Here is a 19226-nt window from a genome sequence, read left to right as displayed (position 1 = left end):
AGCAAGAGGTGGATGGTGCCGAGTTTCAGTCTGCTCTATTGAAGGTCACATAGTGGAGCAAGCTATTGAAGGAGCCTTCACTCTAAATAGTTAGCTGAGCCACCTGTCAATTGCAGGCAGCAGTGGCCCACACTGAGGGGCAGTGTCATCAGTTTCTGCCTCACTGCATGGCGTCTGTATGTGCAAGTTTTGTCCCATGGAGCCTAAGAGGGCACTTCAAACAGCCCTGGAATACAGCCAAATAAAACCTTCCCTTGAACTAGCTTCATAGTTTCAGATATACGATCTGCTTGCAAAATGTTATATATACTTAAAAATGTGAACTGTGGAATATCTACACATTTGCATACAACTGTCCTCTCAGTTTCCTTCTATTTACATCTTCTCCATACATCATCCTGACATGCTCTCCTCTGCTTCTGGACCTCTGTCTGTGAAGAGTTAGTTGAAGCTTCTGATCACTTTACAAGTCACTTTTAAAAGCTCACACTGATCTCACTTTGTTTCAAAAGCAAATCGGGATATTTTGTATCATTTACCTCCAGTGAGGCTTTTATTTTTAAGGATTTTGCATTTGTCTGTACAGTGGGAGGGTGTTCAATGCTTAGTTTCAGGTTTCGTTGTGGATTCACTTGGTGCTCCTCAGTACAATTCTGAATAAGTTTATTAGGTAAAGAATAAACAAGTTTACACTGGGAAAACATGTGGACGCAATCTGCTTTTCTTTGTATCTCAAAAAACTTTTTTGTTTTCAAAATTTTAATAATTTTCATTTTTGCCTTTACAGTTTTTGTGATTAAGAATTTCAGGATAATTTCCGGTTTGGGCAGTGTCACAGACCTAGGAACCGATCATTTATATAAATAAGTATGCATACAATGTTTTGCTTGGAATAAAACTTTATCATTAGTTTATATAATTCAGTATCTGTAATTAAACTATCCCTTCCCTTTTAATTTCTATTTGCTCTTTGGCTCCCTTTACCCCACCCCCTTACAGTCCAGAATCCCCCCCAGTCTAACATATTCACACGCCCACTCCTCTAATACGCTGTGTTAAGGGCATCAGTAGCATTCTTCCCAGACATGTGCCTCTGTCACTCATGTGCATGTAGCTGCACAACCACACCTCACACATTGCATTTCCACTGCGTCCTCTGTGTTCCCAGCACAAGGCTGGCACACTGCTCTCTCTGTCTTATAAACACGGCCCTTCTCTAACCGCCGTCTCTCTACAGCCTGGACTCGAACAATATGCCTGAATAATCTGCGGCTTCATCTCATTTCTCTGGGTGTTCTATGGATTTTAAGTGCTGAAAACACTTCAACGGAGTTGAATTTTTGGCTGGGAGAATTGAACAAAAACTAGAAACATTTTTGCGAGTTTTAGACCTGTGTAAGTCTTCCAAGATGGCACCTGTGAGAGGTTGGATTGTTGGACTCCTGCTGGTGCTCTTGTCCCCATCTCAAGTCCCACTCTCTGGTCTGGTAAGTGCCCAGGATGTGGCTGAAGCAGAGGAGGACCTCCATGCCAGACATGCTGAGGAGCTTGTGGCTGAAGAGGGTGAAACTGCTGAGGGTGGGGATGGCCTTGAGGAAGACGAAGAGGTAGCAGAAGAGAGGGAAGAGGAAGCAGAAACTGATGAACAGGGCGCTGAGGAGGATGAGGACGAGAATGCTGAGGCGGAAGCAGCGACGGATGAAGAGACCGCTAATGATGAGAAGGAAGCTGTCGAAGAAGAGGAAGGAGAAGAGGAGGAAGAAGAAGCTGGAGATGAGGAGGCTGTAGAGGTGAATGAGGCCGATGAGGAGGAGGACGAAGAAGCAGAGGAGGAGGGAGCTGCTAAGGAAGAGGAGGCTGATGAGGAGGAGGAGGAAGAAGCAGAGGAAGAGGAGGGTGATGAGGAAGAGAAAGAAGCTGATGATGAGGAGGAAGATACTGTCGAGGTGGAAGAAGAAGTAGAGGATGAGGAGGGAGACTCTGATGATGAGGATGAAGACTCTGTCGAGGAGGAGGAAGACTCTGATGATGAGGATGAAGAAGCTGATGAGGAGGAGGAAGATGCTGACAAGGAGGAGGAAGACAGTGATGAGGAAGAAGAGGAAGCAGAGGAGGAGAGAGCTACTGATGAGGAAGCAGAGGAGGGTGAAACTGAAGATGAAGAGGCCACTGAAGAAGAAGAAGAGGAGGAGGATTCTGACGAAGAGGCCGATGATGATGCAGTAGAGGAAGATCAGCAGGAGGATGCTGACGATGGTGTAGAAGAGGGAGACGAGGAAGCAACTGAAGGAGAGGAGGTTGCTGAGGAAGAGGAGACGGGCGCTGCTGAAGAGGAAGAAGCAGAGGATCCTACTGCTGAAGATGACTCTGAAGAGGATGAAGGTTTAAATACATTATGATCATTTTAAAAATATTTAGACTAATTATACAATAATAAGATGCTAAAGTAAGCTGTAATTTACCCGATTCTGATTTAATCCATTAGAAAACAAGCACATAAGGAGACATGCTTTATCATTTTGGACAAGTCTAAGAAAAAAATGATTGATTTTCAGTCAGTTGAGTGAATACTAAATCTGTTGCAGCCCTCTGACCCCGCTTGACTTGCTGCAGCTACTTTAGGAACACCGTGTCATACATATCACTCCTGAAATAGACTGGCTTATCTGTACTGTAACTGGCACCAGGCAGTATCTAAACCTTTCATTGTTGAGTTAATGTGGCCTTTGAGAACCCAAAACAGGTACTACCATTAAAGTGTCCAGTGAAAGACATTTAGACACATGTAATATTCAAAAAGTCAGATGTTGATACAAAAGACAATTCTGAAACCTCAGCAGGTATTGCTTTTGCTTTCTGAGTGTGTGTGTGTGTGCATATGTGTGTATGTTTCATCATGCCAAAATCTGGCCAGGGTTTTCAGTACTCTGGTAAGAGATTCATATATCAGTTTGTGGCCAGCTTTAGCCAAATTTGCAACTGCACAAGGTGAAGTTACAAATCATCTTTGTAGTTGAAGGTTGAATTTTAAAATGGGTGTGTTCGGACCCATATTTACTGAGAGAAAAGTGCTGAAAGTAGAATAGCCTATAGGGGCCTCTCTCTGCATTTGTAGTTCTGCAATGAATCGTTTTTTGGGACTCATGTAAATCTGATGTTGTGTTTTTTTTTATTAATAACATTTGTTCTTACAATGTACACGGATTTTATTCAAAAAAGATAAAGGAAACTTCAGACTCAGATTCTTGAAGTGGAGACTTAAAGGGTTGATGTAAACAGTCTTGATACAGATCTTATACAGTAAAAATACGTTGTTCATTGTGTTGGTTTTTAGATGAGGCTGAAGACGACAGCACAACAGAAAACCTCGGAGGCACAAATGAAGAGGAGACAACTGCTGACACACAGCAGTTCCACTCTGGCTCTTTGTGCAGTATTTGCTCTATTTGCGAGGTAAAATCTTGAAATGGGTGTAAAAGACTTTAAAGTCCTGTAGGAAACTGGAGTGGAGCCTTACAGCTGTGTTTCACTTAATTCTTTATTCCTATCAGCCTGAAACAGAGTGACTAATCACTCAGCGATGTGTGTTAACTCGTCTCTTTTAGCATTGCTCTACAAACTGTGACAAGTGCCCCTGTGAGGAGGGAGATGATTCAGATCAGTGTGCGCACTGCGAAGTAAGCATCTTCGCCGAGCACAATGCTTTGGGTTGTGCAATACGTTTCATTTTGACAAGGGGCTCCTCATATTAATTCTTTGTTGTTTTCCAGAGCTGCTCATCCTGCTACATTTGCCCCATACTGTGCGATACAGTTTGCACGCCAGGTAAAAAGTGATAGTAAATACTCCTGCTGCATTTGTGCTGTTGTCTGTTGGGACTGACTTAACATTTGTGGGGTTTTTTTCTCTGCTTTCGTTTAGGTGGTCTTGTTGATGAGCTAACTGGATCCCTCTTTCAGTAAGATTCTTCACTTCACATTAATGTTTCTTAGAACACAAGAGCACATTTATAAAATTGACGGACTGATGGCTTTTGTTTTGCAGGACTATTGCCTCTCTACTCTGATTGGGTGAAGGTCTTTTTGTGGCTCAGGATGCTGCTCCACTGCTGCTGCCCAGCTGCCCTTTGCTCAGCAGCTAAACATGATATTTTCTCCTGGGTTTGTAAAGACAGCTGACAAGTCAGTTTGTAGGATTTTATCAAGTTTTGTAGGAGTTTTACTTTTGAAAACAGCTTCATTTGAGTTGAAATGTTTAACGAGTTAACGAACCACAGAGATGCAAATGAAGTTGTCTGCAACTCAAGTAATATGCAAATGTTTAACATCTCAGGTAGTAAACACTGAGTTTGCTCATTTTGGAGTACAGTTTCAAAGACATGTTAACGTATGACGACTGTACATAATAATTCCAGATTGTAATTGTAAAACAAATAAATTTTGCCCTTTCTGTAAAAAAAATCAAAACAAAAACTGTGTAAGGTCGCTGAACTGTACTTTAGAGGCACAGCAACTCTTTTCAGTTGACAAGAATAGATGTTTTTTTTTCTGAATGAGTTCTAATGATAGATTTGACGGGGGAAATTGTTCAGGAAAGTTTTATGACTTTTATTTCGTGCCTTAAAGAAAAACAATTCTAATAAAGCTGTCTGCTTTGTTCAGGTGTTAATAGGCTGGTTTAAGCAAGAAAATTATGCTATCTGCCACAGTGGGGCACATAAACTGTGGTGGGTCCTGAAAAGATACTCTTGTGAGGTCTAAAATGAAGTGGGATGTTACAGGGTATAGTACAGGTACATTACATAATAAAGTTTAAATTGGAATTAGTTCTGTGCTCAACATTTACTACCATTGAGCTTTAGGTATGCATTAAGTTATACCTATAAAACTAAGAAATTGGCTGATTTAGTTCTAGAAGGTACTTACATAATACAACCATATGTGCACAGCTGGTTATCTGCATACTTTTTACATACTGTCACATAAAGTACACAGTATTTATAGCTGAGTGTGCATGACAATATAAATGCTGTATTGTCTCAAGGAAAAATAAAGTTTTGAGAAGGGACTTCTAAGAAAGGAGGAAACATTTTCTTAGTGCGTCACAGAATCAACTCAAACAGAGTCAAGGTTGTCTGAGAAGGAAGTACTGTTTTATTTACTATTGAAAATTTGATAAGATCTGGTGAATTTTAGTGCAGGAACTATCTTCACCCAGCTTTATCCAGCTAGGCTACTTGCCTAGTTTTAGGCTGGAAGTGCCTACTGGGATTCTTAAACATTTTTGTGACGTAAGTAAGTAAAATTTATTTATATGGCACCTTTCTCAGACAGCAGTCACAAAGTACTTCACAGGAAGGGAATCAGTGAGTACAAAATGGACATTTAAAAATACATTACAGCAACATACAGTCAATATCAGTCCTGTCTTGAGTCTTAAGTTGGTTTTTAAAAGCATCGACAGAGTCAAGTGATCGCAAGATAAGGGGTAATTCATTTCACATTCTTGGTCTTAGAAAGATCTGTCTCCTTGGGTCCTAAAGCGAGTGCAAGGGACCATCAATAGATATTGCCCAGAACTATCTGGGGCAGTGATGAGGGTCTCAGTTTTGTTTGAGTTTAACTGAAGACAGTTATCACTCAACCATTGTTTTATTGGTGATAAACAATTGGTCAGGGAGCTCAATTTATGGGTCTCAGATGTCTTAAAAGAACAAGATAACTGGATGTCGTCCGCAAACAGATGATAAGAGATGTCAGCAAACTGTTGTGTAATCCTCTCTAAAGGGAGCATGTACAGCAGAAATAGAATTGGTCCTAGGACAGAACCTTGGGGTAACCCATATTGGAGACCTGCAAGGTCGGATGTTAAATTGTTCACTGAGACACTAAAGCTCCTGCCGGTCAAATAGGAGGAGAACCACTTTAATACTAAACCAGTCATCCCAACCACATCCCTGAGTCTATTTATCAGGATGAGGTGGTCAACTGTATCAAAGGCCGGGGAGAGGTCCCGTTAGGACTACCACAGTACATCTCCCTGAGTCGGCTGACATCAAAATGTCACTGGACACTTTGAGTAGGTCAGTTTCGGTGGAGTGGTGTTTCCGGAAGCCTGACTGGAAAGTTTCACAAATGTTATGGGCCAACAATGTAAGTTGGTTGGACACCACCTTTTCTAATATCTTGGCCAGGAATGAAAGCTTTGATACAGGCCTAAAGTTCTGTAAGTCTGATGGGTCAAGTGAAAGTTTTTTTTAGTTTTGGTTGTACAATAGCATGTTTAAAAGAGCCGGGAAATACGCCAGACGGCAGGGACAGGTTAAACATTTTGTTAACCCATGGTTCAACGATTTCAAAGACATTCTGGAAAAGCCTGGTAGGGAGGACATCAGATAGAGGATGGTTTCATTTTGGGCATCAAAGCTGAGATACACTCTAGTGGTACATGTTTGAACGAAGACCATGTGTGGGAGGGAGGCTCAAACATGGACTAAGTTGCAGCAAGAAGATTGGGGAATTCTGTCCTTTATATCCCTGATCTTTTCAATAAAAACGTGTAAAAAACCATTGCATTCAGCTTTACAAATGGAGACATGTAGCATATACTGTTGTGCTCTGATTTCGACTGTGCCCTTCTTTTAAATATTAACTGTCAGCTTATCAGTCATATGTGCTTCATTTCATTTTCAGATTCTTTTTTTTTTGTTTTATGTAGAAGACAAAAACAAGGATTGTTGATGTGTGTACATACATGCGTGTGGACAAGAGGTGAAGGATTACAGAAAACCGGTCCAATCACACAGTGATGTGTAAATAAACAAAGGAGCAGGACATTAAACAAAAACAGTTCACGAGAACATGGTTGTCTTTTCCCTGCAGTGTCACGTGTCTCCATGTTTAATTTGTCAGCAAAGAACAAAGCCAATGATGTTTTTAGATGAATATGTTCCTGGAAGGGGTTTTCTGAGTTTGAGCAGTTCCTTCTCCCAAGACAAAAAAGATTTTTCCCACGGTGTGTTTCTAACTTCCTTAATGCCTGTCGGACCATGATCATGTTGTTTGAAGCTATTTATTCATTTATGTCATTGTGGAAAAAGAATTAAATCCCGTCAAAGGAAAGCTTTAAGGAAATTCACTTTGACTTGAAGAGTTTGGGAAAAGAAGTGAAACCAGTAGCTTACCTTGACACAGAAACTGGAAATGAAGAAAAAAATGCCTTTCTGTCCAAAAATCAAACCACCCACCTCCAAACAATTCTGAACTGGATGATAAGAAAGAGGAGGCCTGTCACAGCACCTGCTCTGAAAGTCTAACAGAAAGGGAAAGGTGTCATTTTACGCTTCCCTTTTGCATGGATCGAAAAAAAGAAAATGGAATAAATCTTCAGAGTTGTTTGTTTGAACTGTAATGTGGGTTGTAAACCACTCAAGCAAACCAGTTGTGTAAGCTAAGACTTCTATTGCCTTTGAAATAACTTTGAAGTTGGGTATCTAAACTGTAATCAAGTGGCAAACAGCATTGTGTCTCACATTACAGACATTTAAAGCCAGCACTCTTACAATGGCTTATATAACCTTCTTGGGTATCACTTTGCAAAACAACCTGCAAATTAAAAGCTTAGTCTGGCTGTGGCCCATGTTTATTGGTGATATATTGCTTTGGAACACAAAACTCTGGTATTTATGTCCTTTTTCTAGATTGTGCTTTTGTGCACTTGGTGATAAGAATATTCTTCCTCAGGACAACAGGAAAGGAAGTATCAAACATAATGTCTCTCATTTGCAGGGTTCAGAAGTTTGATGATTGCATTTTGTAAAAATGTGTGCCGCAGAATGCAGTTATTTCAGTTATGTCATTACTGAAATATCAATTCTCTCATGGATTTTTCTATGAGTTCACTGGCTTTATTTTAATTTGCAAGAGTTAAGGCCGCACCAGGGTCACATAAGTCACGCTTGCAGTTAGTCAATGTATGTATGAGACAGCTTTGCTCATGTTATTTTCACATTGTGAGCTGGCATTTCTATGGGGACTGTACCCAGGAAATATCAGGCAACTTAATACATGATGACATAACCATCAGGACTCCAAAATCAGGGCAGAGTTAGGTGCACTTCAACCAATGTGCATCAAGATCTAATGAGTCAGAACAGCACGTTGACAGGCATGTGGTTGTTATGATGCCATCAGAAAATTACCTCTAGTTTTGATATGGACCTAATTAGACCAGAAAACCCTCTTTCTTTATAAACCTCTATTTAGACTTTAGCACTTTTACAACATGTTTGTTCCATCCTGCTTCAGTGTTGTATATACATACGGGGGCTCCTCCCAGTACTTAACCCTCAGAGTCTATATAATTACCTTGAAACGAACTGGGGCACCTTTTTTTTTGCTGATGAACTAATTTGGAACCGGACACACACTGACATCACTCGTTAAGGTGACATACCATTCTTGAAGCCTTGAGGATTTGAGGCCTGGATCGTAAGGTCAGTAATATAGGGGGTACAATAAAGTGTACAAGCAAAATTCCACCGAGGACAACAAAGAGCTGCTGCTTCTTTGTCAAAGTGTTGGATTTCAGATTTTCTTCTCCGCTCCAAGATGTATCTCCATGCCCTGGTTGTGAGCCTCAGTTTGGGGGTTTTAATAAGAGGTGGTGAGTATTCAATTATCTGCTATCTTCTATAATTGTGGGTACGTTGTAGGATGGCAGAATAAAATGAATTTCATGTAAGGTGTTATGCAGCGTTCACAGTTCATGTTTGCCATATTTCTCTTTCAGCTGCCGAAAGTGAATGGTGCTACAATAAATGCGGTAAATGAGGAAATACATCTACTGATTTGATTACTGATGAAACTTTGGATCACACAAACTGTGGTCGACATTAGTTTATGTTACTGAGTGTATCTCTTGCGTCCGTAGACCAGGGGCCGTCTCAGTGGGTATATTATCCGGATTTTTCTTGTGGAGGAAAGACACAGTCTCCAATTGATATCAACATCAGCCATGCTGTAACGGACCATGGACTGAATGATTTTACCTTTATGAACTTCTCCTCTAAGCATGTCATCAAGTACATAAAAAACAATGGACATACAGGTAAACAAACTGAGACTGTCTGTGCAGTTGCTGCATCTGTTACTGTAGTCCAGAAAAGGGCTTTCATGTAATCAAAACATATTTAATGTGACACTCTTCTCCATTCCTGTCCATCTTTGTCCTGCATAGTGAAATGCAACCTGACAAAAGATGCAGTTGAAGTGAGTGGAGGTGGACTCAAGGGAACATATTCAACGCTGCAATTTCATTTTCACTGGGGTGATACGAAACATCATCCCGGTTCAGAGCACATGATTAATGGGGAAAGATATCCAATGGAGGTACAGCAGCGTGGCATCACTTGACATTGCCTCTTTTTCTCTCAAAGCGTCCCACAATTTTGCCTCATCATTTTGCGTAATCTGTTGTAGATGCACATCGTCAGTATGAAAAAAGGTGCTACTGTTGAGGAAGCCAAAAAGGATCCGGATGGATTTGCCGTACTCGGGTTCTTCATCAACGTATGTACGACACTTTCCAAAGCTTGCTCCACTGACAGGTGTTCACATTCCTACATAAGAATCATTCACTAAGAAGTTTCCTCAAATGTCTCATCTTGCCCACTGGAAAGGCATTTAGTGATGAAACTGGAATTCATTGTCCCTTAACACACAAAATAATTAGAATGCCAAAACATAGTTAGGATTTGCACCTTTGTAATTAAAGAATGAAAAATAAGGAATATCATATAAATATGACATATTTCACTTCACAACTTTTTGAACAAATCTTTCAAATGATCAGTTCTTAGACAGTCAGGTGAAACACTAAGGGCAGATGTCTGGTTAAATATTTCTGTATCAATTTATTTCACTTTGTTACTTTATGCAACTCTGCACATATTCAATTAGATAATACATCATTTGAATATCTAAACACAAAATTTGGGGATTTGTTCACATTTGTGTCTCAATATTAAGTTTTCCTTCCATATTTTCAACACACAAGAACACAACAAAAAGGGTTATTGTTAGGGTGAATGATCGTTATCAGAATACATTTATGCAGAATGCATTTCAAGAGTACATTTTTTCTCCCCTTAAAAAAATAAAACTTTTAAGGCATTTTCTGTCACAGCTTTATCAGTTATAGAACTGAAAGCTTCCATTTACATTTATCTTCAAATTCTACATTGTGAATACACCCAGTGCAGTTTTTTATGCCATCTTTACATAGACCTTTCTGCTAAATTGCATATATACAAAGGTCTCTAATGAACTAAGAGAACAAATATATGCAGAAAAAAAGGAGAAAAAAAACCCAGCAAAACAAAACTAAATGACAAAAATATTCACACACTGTTGGAATCTTTTCTTTGAAATGGTCTCAATAGAAGAGATGATTAGCATATTATAATAAGTGTTTTTGTCTTCTCCCTAAAGGCAACCGAAGGTGGAGAAAAGTCAGAACCGTGGGAAAAGCTCACATCTTACCTAAAAAGCATCTCAGGTTGGACTTGGTCTTTTGTTGCTCTTAGGTTAAATTATTAGTCATTAGAAAACAACAGGCTGCTATATTTGACCTGGTATTGATTTTTATTGATTTTTTCTTATGTAAATCTCATGGTCCTCTTCCATCAATAATCATGAAGAATGCATTATCACTGAAAAATATTAGCCGGGGGCCAAATACCACACCTCAAAGTATTTTAAAGATTTTTTCCACCTTATACGTGGAGAGTCAACATTCTTCAGAAAATCACAGGTGACAGATTGTTAAAGATCCTGCTCGGAAAGGTTTGATAACCATCTGTCATGGCCCTGTGACTATCTCTTTTGATTTTTCTAAAGGTATGAGACACTGGTTTGAACTCATGAAATAAACAGGGAACAGAGGGTAGATGCTACATGTCAATATTTTGTCAACAAACATTGCTATTCTTCCAAATCCAAATAACTTTTGCAGCCTTTTTGAAAATGACATTTGACATCTTTCACAGAGAAAGATAAGGAGCTTAAATTTAACGAAGACATCTCCATCAATGACCTGATCGGACATGTAGACCTCACGAAGTTCTACCGATACAGTGGCTCCCTGACTACCCCAGAGTGCAATGAAGCAGTTGTGTGGACTGTCTTTCATGAACCAATCAATGTCAGCAAAGATCTGGTGAGTCTTTCTCAGAACAAGAGGGAGTAAAGGCCATGTTTAGTTAACACACAGAACATGAGGGTTGCTCACATGTTAGCCTGCGGCTGATACATGAAGGACACTGAAGCTTTTAATTTCAGTATGTCCCTTACATCTGTATCAGTTCAGTAAAACTCAGCAGCCAAACCAATTCTTGACCTGTGTGGAATTTCAGAATCTGTCACATGGGCAGCCACCGATACATGCAGGTTAGCGTCATCAGATACTATAGACAACCAATAGAATACTGGTACCTGCTGGTGTGAAGTACTGACATCTGTGTTCCACAAATCAGACTTGTTTTATTTTCTGTTGACTGCAGATTACAGATCTTTTTCTTTATCTCATCTACCTGTCATCCAACAGAGCTTTGATTAATGAGGTGTACATTCTTCCTGCTTTTTCTAGGCTGTGTCTCGTGGCTGAACGAGAGCACAGCTAAGTTTGCCAAAGTCTTGAGAAGAAACTGTGCATGTATTTGTGAAAATTATCATGGGTAGAAGCAGAAGACAAGTGAAGCACATGACCAACACACACAAAATTGTTTTGCTGTTGTCACATCCTGGGATATATTTTCCTGGAGATGATAGGTGTCTAGAATTTAGTCCTGTTTAAAATATAAGAAAAGTTAGTCAAGAAATGGAGGCTGCTTTTTTTCCTTTAGTTGCTGTTGTTAAGATGCAACATGGATGACCTTTTCTGGCGATACAGATAATTGACAATAAACACCAAGCAGATCAGCAAAGGCCCAGGGTCAGAGAGGACGGGGAATTTGACCGATTTTACACATCCAAGTCTGTTGGCAGGCCTTGAATACTACTTTAAAAGTCTTACTACTTTAAATCTTTGAGTGGCAACATAAATCATGCTTGGGCTGTCACCCATCCAGTTTGAGAAAGGAAAACATTTGTGTCAGTTGAGTATAAAGGTGTGACCTTACTTGGTGTCTGTAACCTGTACTGCATCTTTACTTGAAGCTCGTATCCCTGAGCCCTCAATAGTGGCTGTAACACATTCAAATAAAAGTTCTTATGAGAACAGAAACATCTCTGTTTATCAGAGATAATAACTAGAAACTCAAAGTAACTATCATTACTTTTAAATGATGTGCTGAAAGAAACATGTTTTGTTCTGTTTTCAGATTCAACGGTTTGCTAGCGATACTACCCTTACAAATGTCTATCGACCCACACAAAAGCTCAATGGACGAAAAGTGCATGCCTCCCCTGCAATTCCTCTACCTAACAGTGAGTTGGAAAATGAAACATAAAGTTCTGGTCAAAAGTTTGCATACACTTGCCATTGATATAAACATCTTAGGAAAGTTGGGCTTTCAGCTCTTTCTTTAAACTTTTCTTCTGAGGCAGAATGATTAAACGAATGACAAACCTTGAAATGAAAAAGTTCATATCATGGCATAGCAAGTTCACGATCATAGCATCACACTATTGTACTAAAGAACAGCTTATTCAGAGGTGCAGACATTTTACTGTGATCCGGGCGACAGACACAAAACTGTCACGCTCAGCTAAGAGGGAAGTCAATCTGATGTTGAGAAACAAGCAAGTAGAAAAATCAGGTTTCCGTCCTGGTTATGGTACACTGGATTAGCTCATTACCCTTTCTAGGATAGGGGAGGATGCTGGGCAGTTTGCCCAACTAATCTATGTGTGTTTTCTGGACTGAGATGTTTTACAACAACGTCCCCTATGGTGTCTTCTGGGAGGTGCTCTAAAAGTATTGGGCCCTTTGCCAGTGGGTAATCATTCCCTATACAAATGGAGTGAGTGCTTGGTTTGCATTACCAGCAGTTAATCAGAAAGGATGACTTGTCCTCTCTGGATGGGGAATGAGTTGCTCTCTCAAATAGAGGAGTTTGAGTATCTCAGGGTCTTTTTCATAAGTGGGGAACATGAGATTGAAAAGCCATCTACTGTGAAGATTGGGGTGTTTGAAAAGATTCATGTTTGGAGCAGAAACAGGAAATTTTCAGCTCCACCAGTACTGCGCAATGTTATTTTGCCACCAGTGAAACTGGTTTGGTGTATATTGTGGATGAAATGATTAACAAGAATGACTAAGTCAGAAATCTTCGGCATAACTTGGACATTTGAAACCTGGCCTCAAATTGACAATATAACAGGACAATGATCCCAGACACACATCAAAGCTGGCTGTGGAATTAAAGACTTTAAAATGACACTTTCAAAGTCCTGACGTGGACTGTGTGTTAAAAGTCAAAGAGATTCCAGGAAACTAGCACATTTCACTGAGCACTACCAATTTTACTATGGAAATGATCAAAGCAGAATTCTAGCAGAAGCTTGCTTTTGGCTATCACGTGTCTTGTCAGGATGTATTTCATGTGTTTCTGTTTTTCACCTTGTTTTCACTCAGAAAATCTCCAATAACCCCACATTAAGTGCTGTGCAATCATTCTGGCTCAGAAAAAGCCCTTTAACTATGTCCATTATAAAATAGCATAACCCTCCATCCAGAACCTTCATTCACACAGTGTTTAACTTTGAGATAGGCATTAAATATACTTATTATTTTCATCTTTAGGTCATTCATGGTGCTATGATGATCACTGTGGTAGGTATCCACAAATGTGTACGTATGTAAAATTTGCAACTGGAGTTTCATAATGATAATAAAGTGGGGATTGAATATCAGAATTACTTGACTTTGGTTTTTCTCTCATCAGAGCACAGACCATCTAAGTGGCACCTTCTTCCTGACTCCAAATGTAATGGCAACCGACAGTCACCCATCAACATTGACTCAGACAGCGTAGAGGTGGATGAAAAGCTCGTTCCCTTTACTTTTAAAAATTTTGGCAACAAGCATGCTATCAAGTACATCACCAATACGGGCCACGCAGGTTTGAATGCTTTCTTTTATACAAAATTCTTTACTGAAGATTTGGTCAAGGTTAGATCATGCAAGGTGGTGAACATTGATGTCAATTGGAATCTGTTGTCCTACAGTACAAGTAGGCTATCACTAGTTTTCCAAGGAATTTTAACAGCTGAATATCTAAAATAAACACTTTATTGTTGTAATTTTGTTTTGTTATCTTACTGTCTTCAAACTTAACTTCTAGCGAAGTGTGTTCTGAAGGATGATTTGGTGGAGGTGTCAGGGGGAGGTTTGAAAAACGTCTACTCCACCCTGCAGTTCCACTTCCACTGGGGCACAGACTCACAAGACTCAGAAGGCTCAGAGCACACTGTGGATTCAAAAAGATACCCAATGGAGGTATCTTTTTGAGACACTTTTCTACATTTACAGAGTGGTTTTCTGACTGCCATATCCTGTTATCATAAATGTCATCTTGTGTTCAGATGCACATAGTGAACAAGAGGAAAGATTTGTCACTGGATGAGGCACTGAAGGCTCCTGATGGCCTGGCAGTGCTGGGATTCTTTATTGAGGTAATAAGAAAGCATTAGACTATTAGCGGTATAATTACCTAGAAAAAAGAGGAACTACAATAGCTCAAATGTGCAGCATGAAAAAGTTTGGAACAAAATGCTAGAACAAAATTAGGTTTACAGCTTAAGGCGTATCCCTCAGCAGGTGACACCATTAACAGGAACATATGAGTCATTCATCACAAGCATGTCAAAATGTCATGACCTCTAGTTGCCCTCTTCACATATTTTACTGTACATGCAAGGTTAAGAGTGAAATCTAGACAACCAATCTCACCTGAGAATACAGTACATACCATTCTTTCAGTAACTGACTTTGCTAATGAGGAGAAATTTTACGTTTACTTTCATGGAAGAATGCATTATATAGAAGTGTTTGTTATTTTTGTATTAGCCATGGCCAATAAAATCTTTTTCGTTATGTAAAGTAATTTTCGATTTTTAATTTAGATTAAAATGATCTAAATATCGTTATATGTATATCTATATATTTATATATATATATTCCAGGCTCCACGTTCGAGCAAAAGTGGCTCCAGCAGTTCAGATGCTCATGAAACAGTAAGTAGTTTTCAGCTGTGGTTCAAATGTTTGAGTTTGACTTAGTTTTTCCAACTTACACTGCAAAGGAATCTTCCTAACTATTCACCATGTTTGGCTCTGTAGACAAATCCCAGCTCAAATCCAACATCTAACAAGGAAGCCTGGAACAAACTAACCGGCTACCTCTCAGCCATTCCAAATATTGGTGAGCACCCTTGTTTCCTTATAATTAAAATCAAATTATTGAATGAGAACACAAACATATTAATTAATCTTCTTTACTTTCCCTTTATTGTAGGCTCATCGGTTGAAGTCAAAGAGGAGATCTCCATTGATGACTTGCTTGGCAGCGTGAACCGTGATTCATACTTTCGCTACAGTGGCTCCCTAACAACCCCTTCATGCAATGAAGCTGTGGTTTGGACAGTCTTTAAAGAGTCTGTTAGGGTGGACATAGACATGGTACGTGTCACTTATTACTCTGATCATTGCTAATAAAAAAAGGAAGTGTAATAGCCTTGATCGAGAGTCTTGCACAGTTAGAACAAACCTACAACTACAAGCATTACAGCAGTTCAAATAAATCTATCTTTAAATTTAGGATTATATATAAATTGCTTTTGTACAAGTTGAACACAGCTAACATGCATTATCAATAGGCACTGTATAAGTTCCCTTTTGTAAGGAGGGTTTCTTGGGCAGTCGTTCTGTTGTCATCAGGACCAAGACTCAAAGTAGATGAGGCTGGAATCAATGACACTGAACAGAAACCAAAAAATTAAGTTCAAGGAGCTCTTTGTAGACTTCAGCAATAAAACTGCGAGGAAGCATAGATAAAGACAAAGGTATAAATCTGCTTCTAAAACTTCTGTTACTTGATGAAAATCATATCAATAACTGTTAAAGGTAAGAACTTTTAAGTAATCTAGACTCTTTGTAGAGATAAAAGATCAGTCTGAGTAATTGTGCATGATTGGCCATAGTTAGGGAGGTCACAAAAACAAAGCTGCGAAAGTCCTCTATGCCGTACATACGCAGAGGCAGCTGAGGAACAAGATGGAAGACACAAAATAAAAGATATATGGTAGCCTGCTGGGAAATAGCTTTAAAAGGAACATGAAAACATAACACAATAAAATGGTCTGATCTGATGATTAAAAACCAAACTATTTGGGTCAACGTTCAAGCAAAGTCTGGCAACTATGGGGCACTGCTCATCCACTAAAAACATTTCCTACAGTGAAGCATGTGGCAGCATTCTACTGTGGGGGAGCTTTTTAACAGCAGGGAGAGGGACACTGGTCATAACTGATGGTAGCATAAATGCTGCAAAAAATGGAGTAAAAATCAGATATGCTTCAGGTTATAAGGACATGAGACAGAGTTTTAGGCTCAGAAACCAGAACCACTAAAAAACCAAAGCAAACAGCAAAACAGTCGCATAAAATTGACTGTCCTTGTGTGGTGTAGGAAGAGCCCACATTACAGACCTTGACATGGCAGTTGCCAGAATCTTCCCATATACTAAGGTCAAGGTTTACTATGGAGCAACTGCCACCAGGAGAAAAAAACCCACAAATAATAACTCTTTTTTCTTTTTTTGTAAAATTCGCTGCCTTCTAGCTTGGGCCCTAAAAAATGGTGGAGAACCGATTAACTTGTGCCCTCGGTTTTGGAATCCGTGTGCACTGATTTCCACCGGGTTTCAGTTTTTCTCCCGGTGGTACTTGCCACACCAAAGAATAAATGCTCATTCAATTTAAAAATAAAAGAATAGAACCTGCATAGACTTCCTATTTAAAACTCAATGCCCCAAAATAAATTCAACTTTATATTCAGTGGGTTAGACTTTACATTTGCTGCCCAATAGGGTCCATGTGTCTAAATAAACTTTAGGTGATTTTCTTTCTTGTTTTTCTGCTTTGCTTGAAATTACCGGATTGACTGAAATCTGAAGCAATCAGCAGGAGACTTATCTTGGCGACAGAAAACCTGTGACTGAGAACAATACAATCACACATCTGAATACAATCTTTCTCTATCTACTGCTATGTATCATTAGAGCCTTGCTATGTTACGAGATTCACCTTCTTGATGATGACACATGACAGGGTTTCACCATCATAACTGGTTATACTGGATGATGAGGTTCAGGCTACTAATGCAGGTGCTTAACCATCGAAGAAAAATCATGGCCTTTAAAAAGATGTTAATTGAGGCAGAAGGAAGCATCTCATGAATCTGTTCTAAATAAAACATTTTCTTTAACTCTACCAGATGAGGAAGTTTCCAAAACATGCAGGATATCATGACGTTTTTCGGCCCACTCAGTCTCTTCATTCCAGAAAAATCTACACATCTGCATCCAGCGTCCCACAACCCATCTTATGTTATGTGCTGCTGGCATGTCTCTGTGCCATTTTCAGATGATTTGAAACTGTGACGAACTATCATTAAATGATCTATTTTGTACTATTTATTCCATCTTTCTATGCTAGCTAAATGCTTGAGAGTGTGGTTTTTCATCAGTGATAGTGACACTGTTAGACGAAACTATCATTACTTTGATTATATAAACCCTGTGCAGGATAACCAAGGATGCTGTTGATTTTTCTGCAGGTTGTTACACTCTGTTGACCGTGTGAAATGCAATGTTGGACTTGTTTGGAGACTGGGAGAGGGAGAATTGTTTCAGAACCACATTATACTGTAGTGATCACAGGATTTGCAGTTTGTTTTGTTTGAACACTTAATCTAAAATTGAAATGCATGGCAAAATACTGTTCATATTTCAGAGAACGTACTGAGTTAAAGGAGTTAAGCATCCTTCACTCTGTACTGCGATGTCAGGTAGGAGGACCAGTCTGCTGTGCTGAACTCTTTACAAATTTGTGATCAGAAAAAGCAAAAGAAATATTATGAACTGTTTGAAACTTAAATGCTTCCTTTATTTTAGCCATTTGCCTTTGATGGTTCCCTCCTGTTGCATGTTGTCGCACGCTTCATATCCTCTTTTTTTCTCTTTCATCGAATGACTATGTGTGATGTTTATCATTAGTGTAATGCCAAATAAAGTTACTCATTATGAAAAAAAAACCTGAAAAAGAAACCCTGTACATCAAAAGCATGAAGACACACACAAAAGGGCACCAGACAAGCAAAACATTTCATGTGTTACAATCGACCCTTCTTGTATTACTGCAGTGTGTACAGTACTAACATGCATCGTGCGCTAACTGGAAGCCGGAGGACATCAAAACACAACACCATCATTCAACCATGGATCTTGGTAAGAAGCGGTTTGCACATGTAGGAGAGCTGAAAACAGAGACAATGTCATGTGTGGAAGATTGAAAAAGAGCAAAGCATTATGTCGTGATCTCAGAGAGTAACATGAAATGAGCACACTATCCTAATTGTATTAGAACTACTTTTTTTTCCTATTCTTGAAGATGTTTCATCTAATCTGAGGCTCTAAACTCTTGTGAGGTCATTTCACACCTTGGGAATCATTGAGTTTACATGAGTGTTCCCAGATCCACCCACCATCCTGTGAGTCATTTGGGTTGTTTTCACCTGTGAGTAGTTATTCAACCGGACCAATCTGTGAGTTGATTTGGTCCAATGATTTAAGGTGAAACAGGTGGGGACTTTGCTTGGGAAGAGCAGTCAGGGCTTCATTGTGCTTGATAGGTGGCCACCTCCTCTGTTTTGAGGTGGTTTTTCCAGTTTAACGTAAATTGCTTGTTTTAATGTCAGACACGTGGAATGGGACGTCAAGGGTCTTTACTAATTAAGAAATGCCGTTTTGTTGTCTCCTATTTAATCAATTGGAAGTTGCAGGACTGGGCGAGTATCGCTACTGAAAAATGAGCATTCAGTAAGCAGTGCCTTAAAAACACAAGTAGCAATAGCCCAAGAAAAAGAGTACAGAAATGGAGCGACTTTTCCATAGTGGAGTCAAACAAGTCTCTTGGGTGAAAGTTGATTCCAGGACACCACCCTCTT

The 19226-nt window shown here is 39.4% G+C and overlaps 2 protein-coding genes across 2 annotated transcripts; both read left to right on the top strand.

The window, feature by feature from the left end:
- Window positions 1-1157: 1157 nt before the first annotated feature.
- Window positions 1158-4139, top strand: LOC140278759 (uncharacterized). Its single transcript, XM_072373837.1, has 6 exons — window positions 1158-2382; window positions 3335-3453; window positions 3606-3677; window positions 3771-3825; window positions 3922-3958; window positions 4045-4139. Exons 1-6 carry the CDS (start codon window positions 1410-1412, stop codon window positions 4064-4066), a joined length of 1278 nt encoding a protein of 425 aa, XP_072229938.1. The 5' UTR covers window positions 1158-1409; the 3' UTR covers window positions 4067-4139.
- A 4311-nt stretch (window positions 4140-8450) lies between these two features.
- LOC140278034 (uncharacterized) lies at window positions 8451-18122 on the top strand. The gene is made up of 17 exons (XM_072372922.1): window positions 8451-8494; window positions 8610-8664; window positions 8791-8823; window positions 8932-9108; window positions 9238-9389; window positions 9480-9569; window positions 10491-10557; window positions 11048-11217; window positions 12380-12485; window positions 13804-13833; window positions 13946-14122; window positions 14345-14499; window positions 14586-14675; window positions 15186-15236; window positions 15342-15423; window positions 15517-15680; window positions 17496-18122. Exons 2-17 carry the CDS (start codon window positions 8610-8612, stop codon window positions 17646-17648), a joined length of 1752 nt encoding a protein of 583 aa, XP_072229023.1. The 5' UTR covers window positions 8451-8494; the 3' UTR covers window positions 17649-18122.
- Window positions 18123-19226: the final 1104 nt, after the last annotated feature.

The sequence above is a fragment of the Leuresthes tenuis genome, unplaced genomic scaffold (genome assembly GCF_036924035.1).
Source record: "Leuresthes tenuis unplaced genomic scaffold, fLeuTen1.0.hap1 SCAF_20, whole genome shotgun sequence".
Taxonomy (NCBI): domain Eukaryota; kingdom Metazoa; phylum Chordata; class Actinopteri; order Atheriniformes; family Atherinopsidae; genus Leuresthes; species Leuresthes tenuis.
The sequence above is the reverse complement of the archived record's forward strand: the minus strand, read 5'-3'. Positions and strand labels throughout refer to the sequence as shown.

What these genes read in the sequence shown, in the direction of transcription:
- LOC140278034 (XM_072372922.1), top strand. Translation starts at nt 8,610, where the DNA reads ATGTATCTCCATGCCCTGGTTGTGAGCCTCAGTTTGGGGGTTTTAATA. An exon ending in TCAATGTCAGCAAAGATCTG is followed by an intron (nt 11,218 to 12,379) that starts GTGAGTCTTTCT and finishes TTCTGTTTTCAG; the next exon opens with ATTCAACGGTTTGCTAGCGA. An exon ending in CAAAAAGATACCCAATGGAG is followed by an intron (nt 14,500 to 14,585) that starts GTATCTTTTTGA and finishes TCTTGTGTTCAG; the next exon opens with ATGCACATAGTGAACAAGAG.
- LOC140278759 (XM_072373837.1), top strand. Translation starts at nt 1,410, where the DNA reads ATGGCACCTGTGAGAGGTTGGATTGTTGGACTCCTGCTGGTGCTCTTG. An exon ending in ATCAGTGTGCGCACTGCGAA is followed by an intron (nt 3,678 to 3,770) that starts GTAAGCATCTTC and finishes GTTGTTTTCCAG; the next exon opens with AGCTGCTCATCCTGCTACAT. An exon ending in CGATACAGTTTGCACGCCAG is followed by an intron (nt 3,826 to 3,921) that starts GTAAAAAGTGAT and finishes GCTTTCGTTTAG; the next exon opens with GTGGTCTTGTTGATGAGCTA.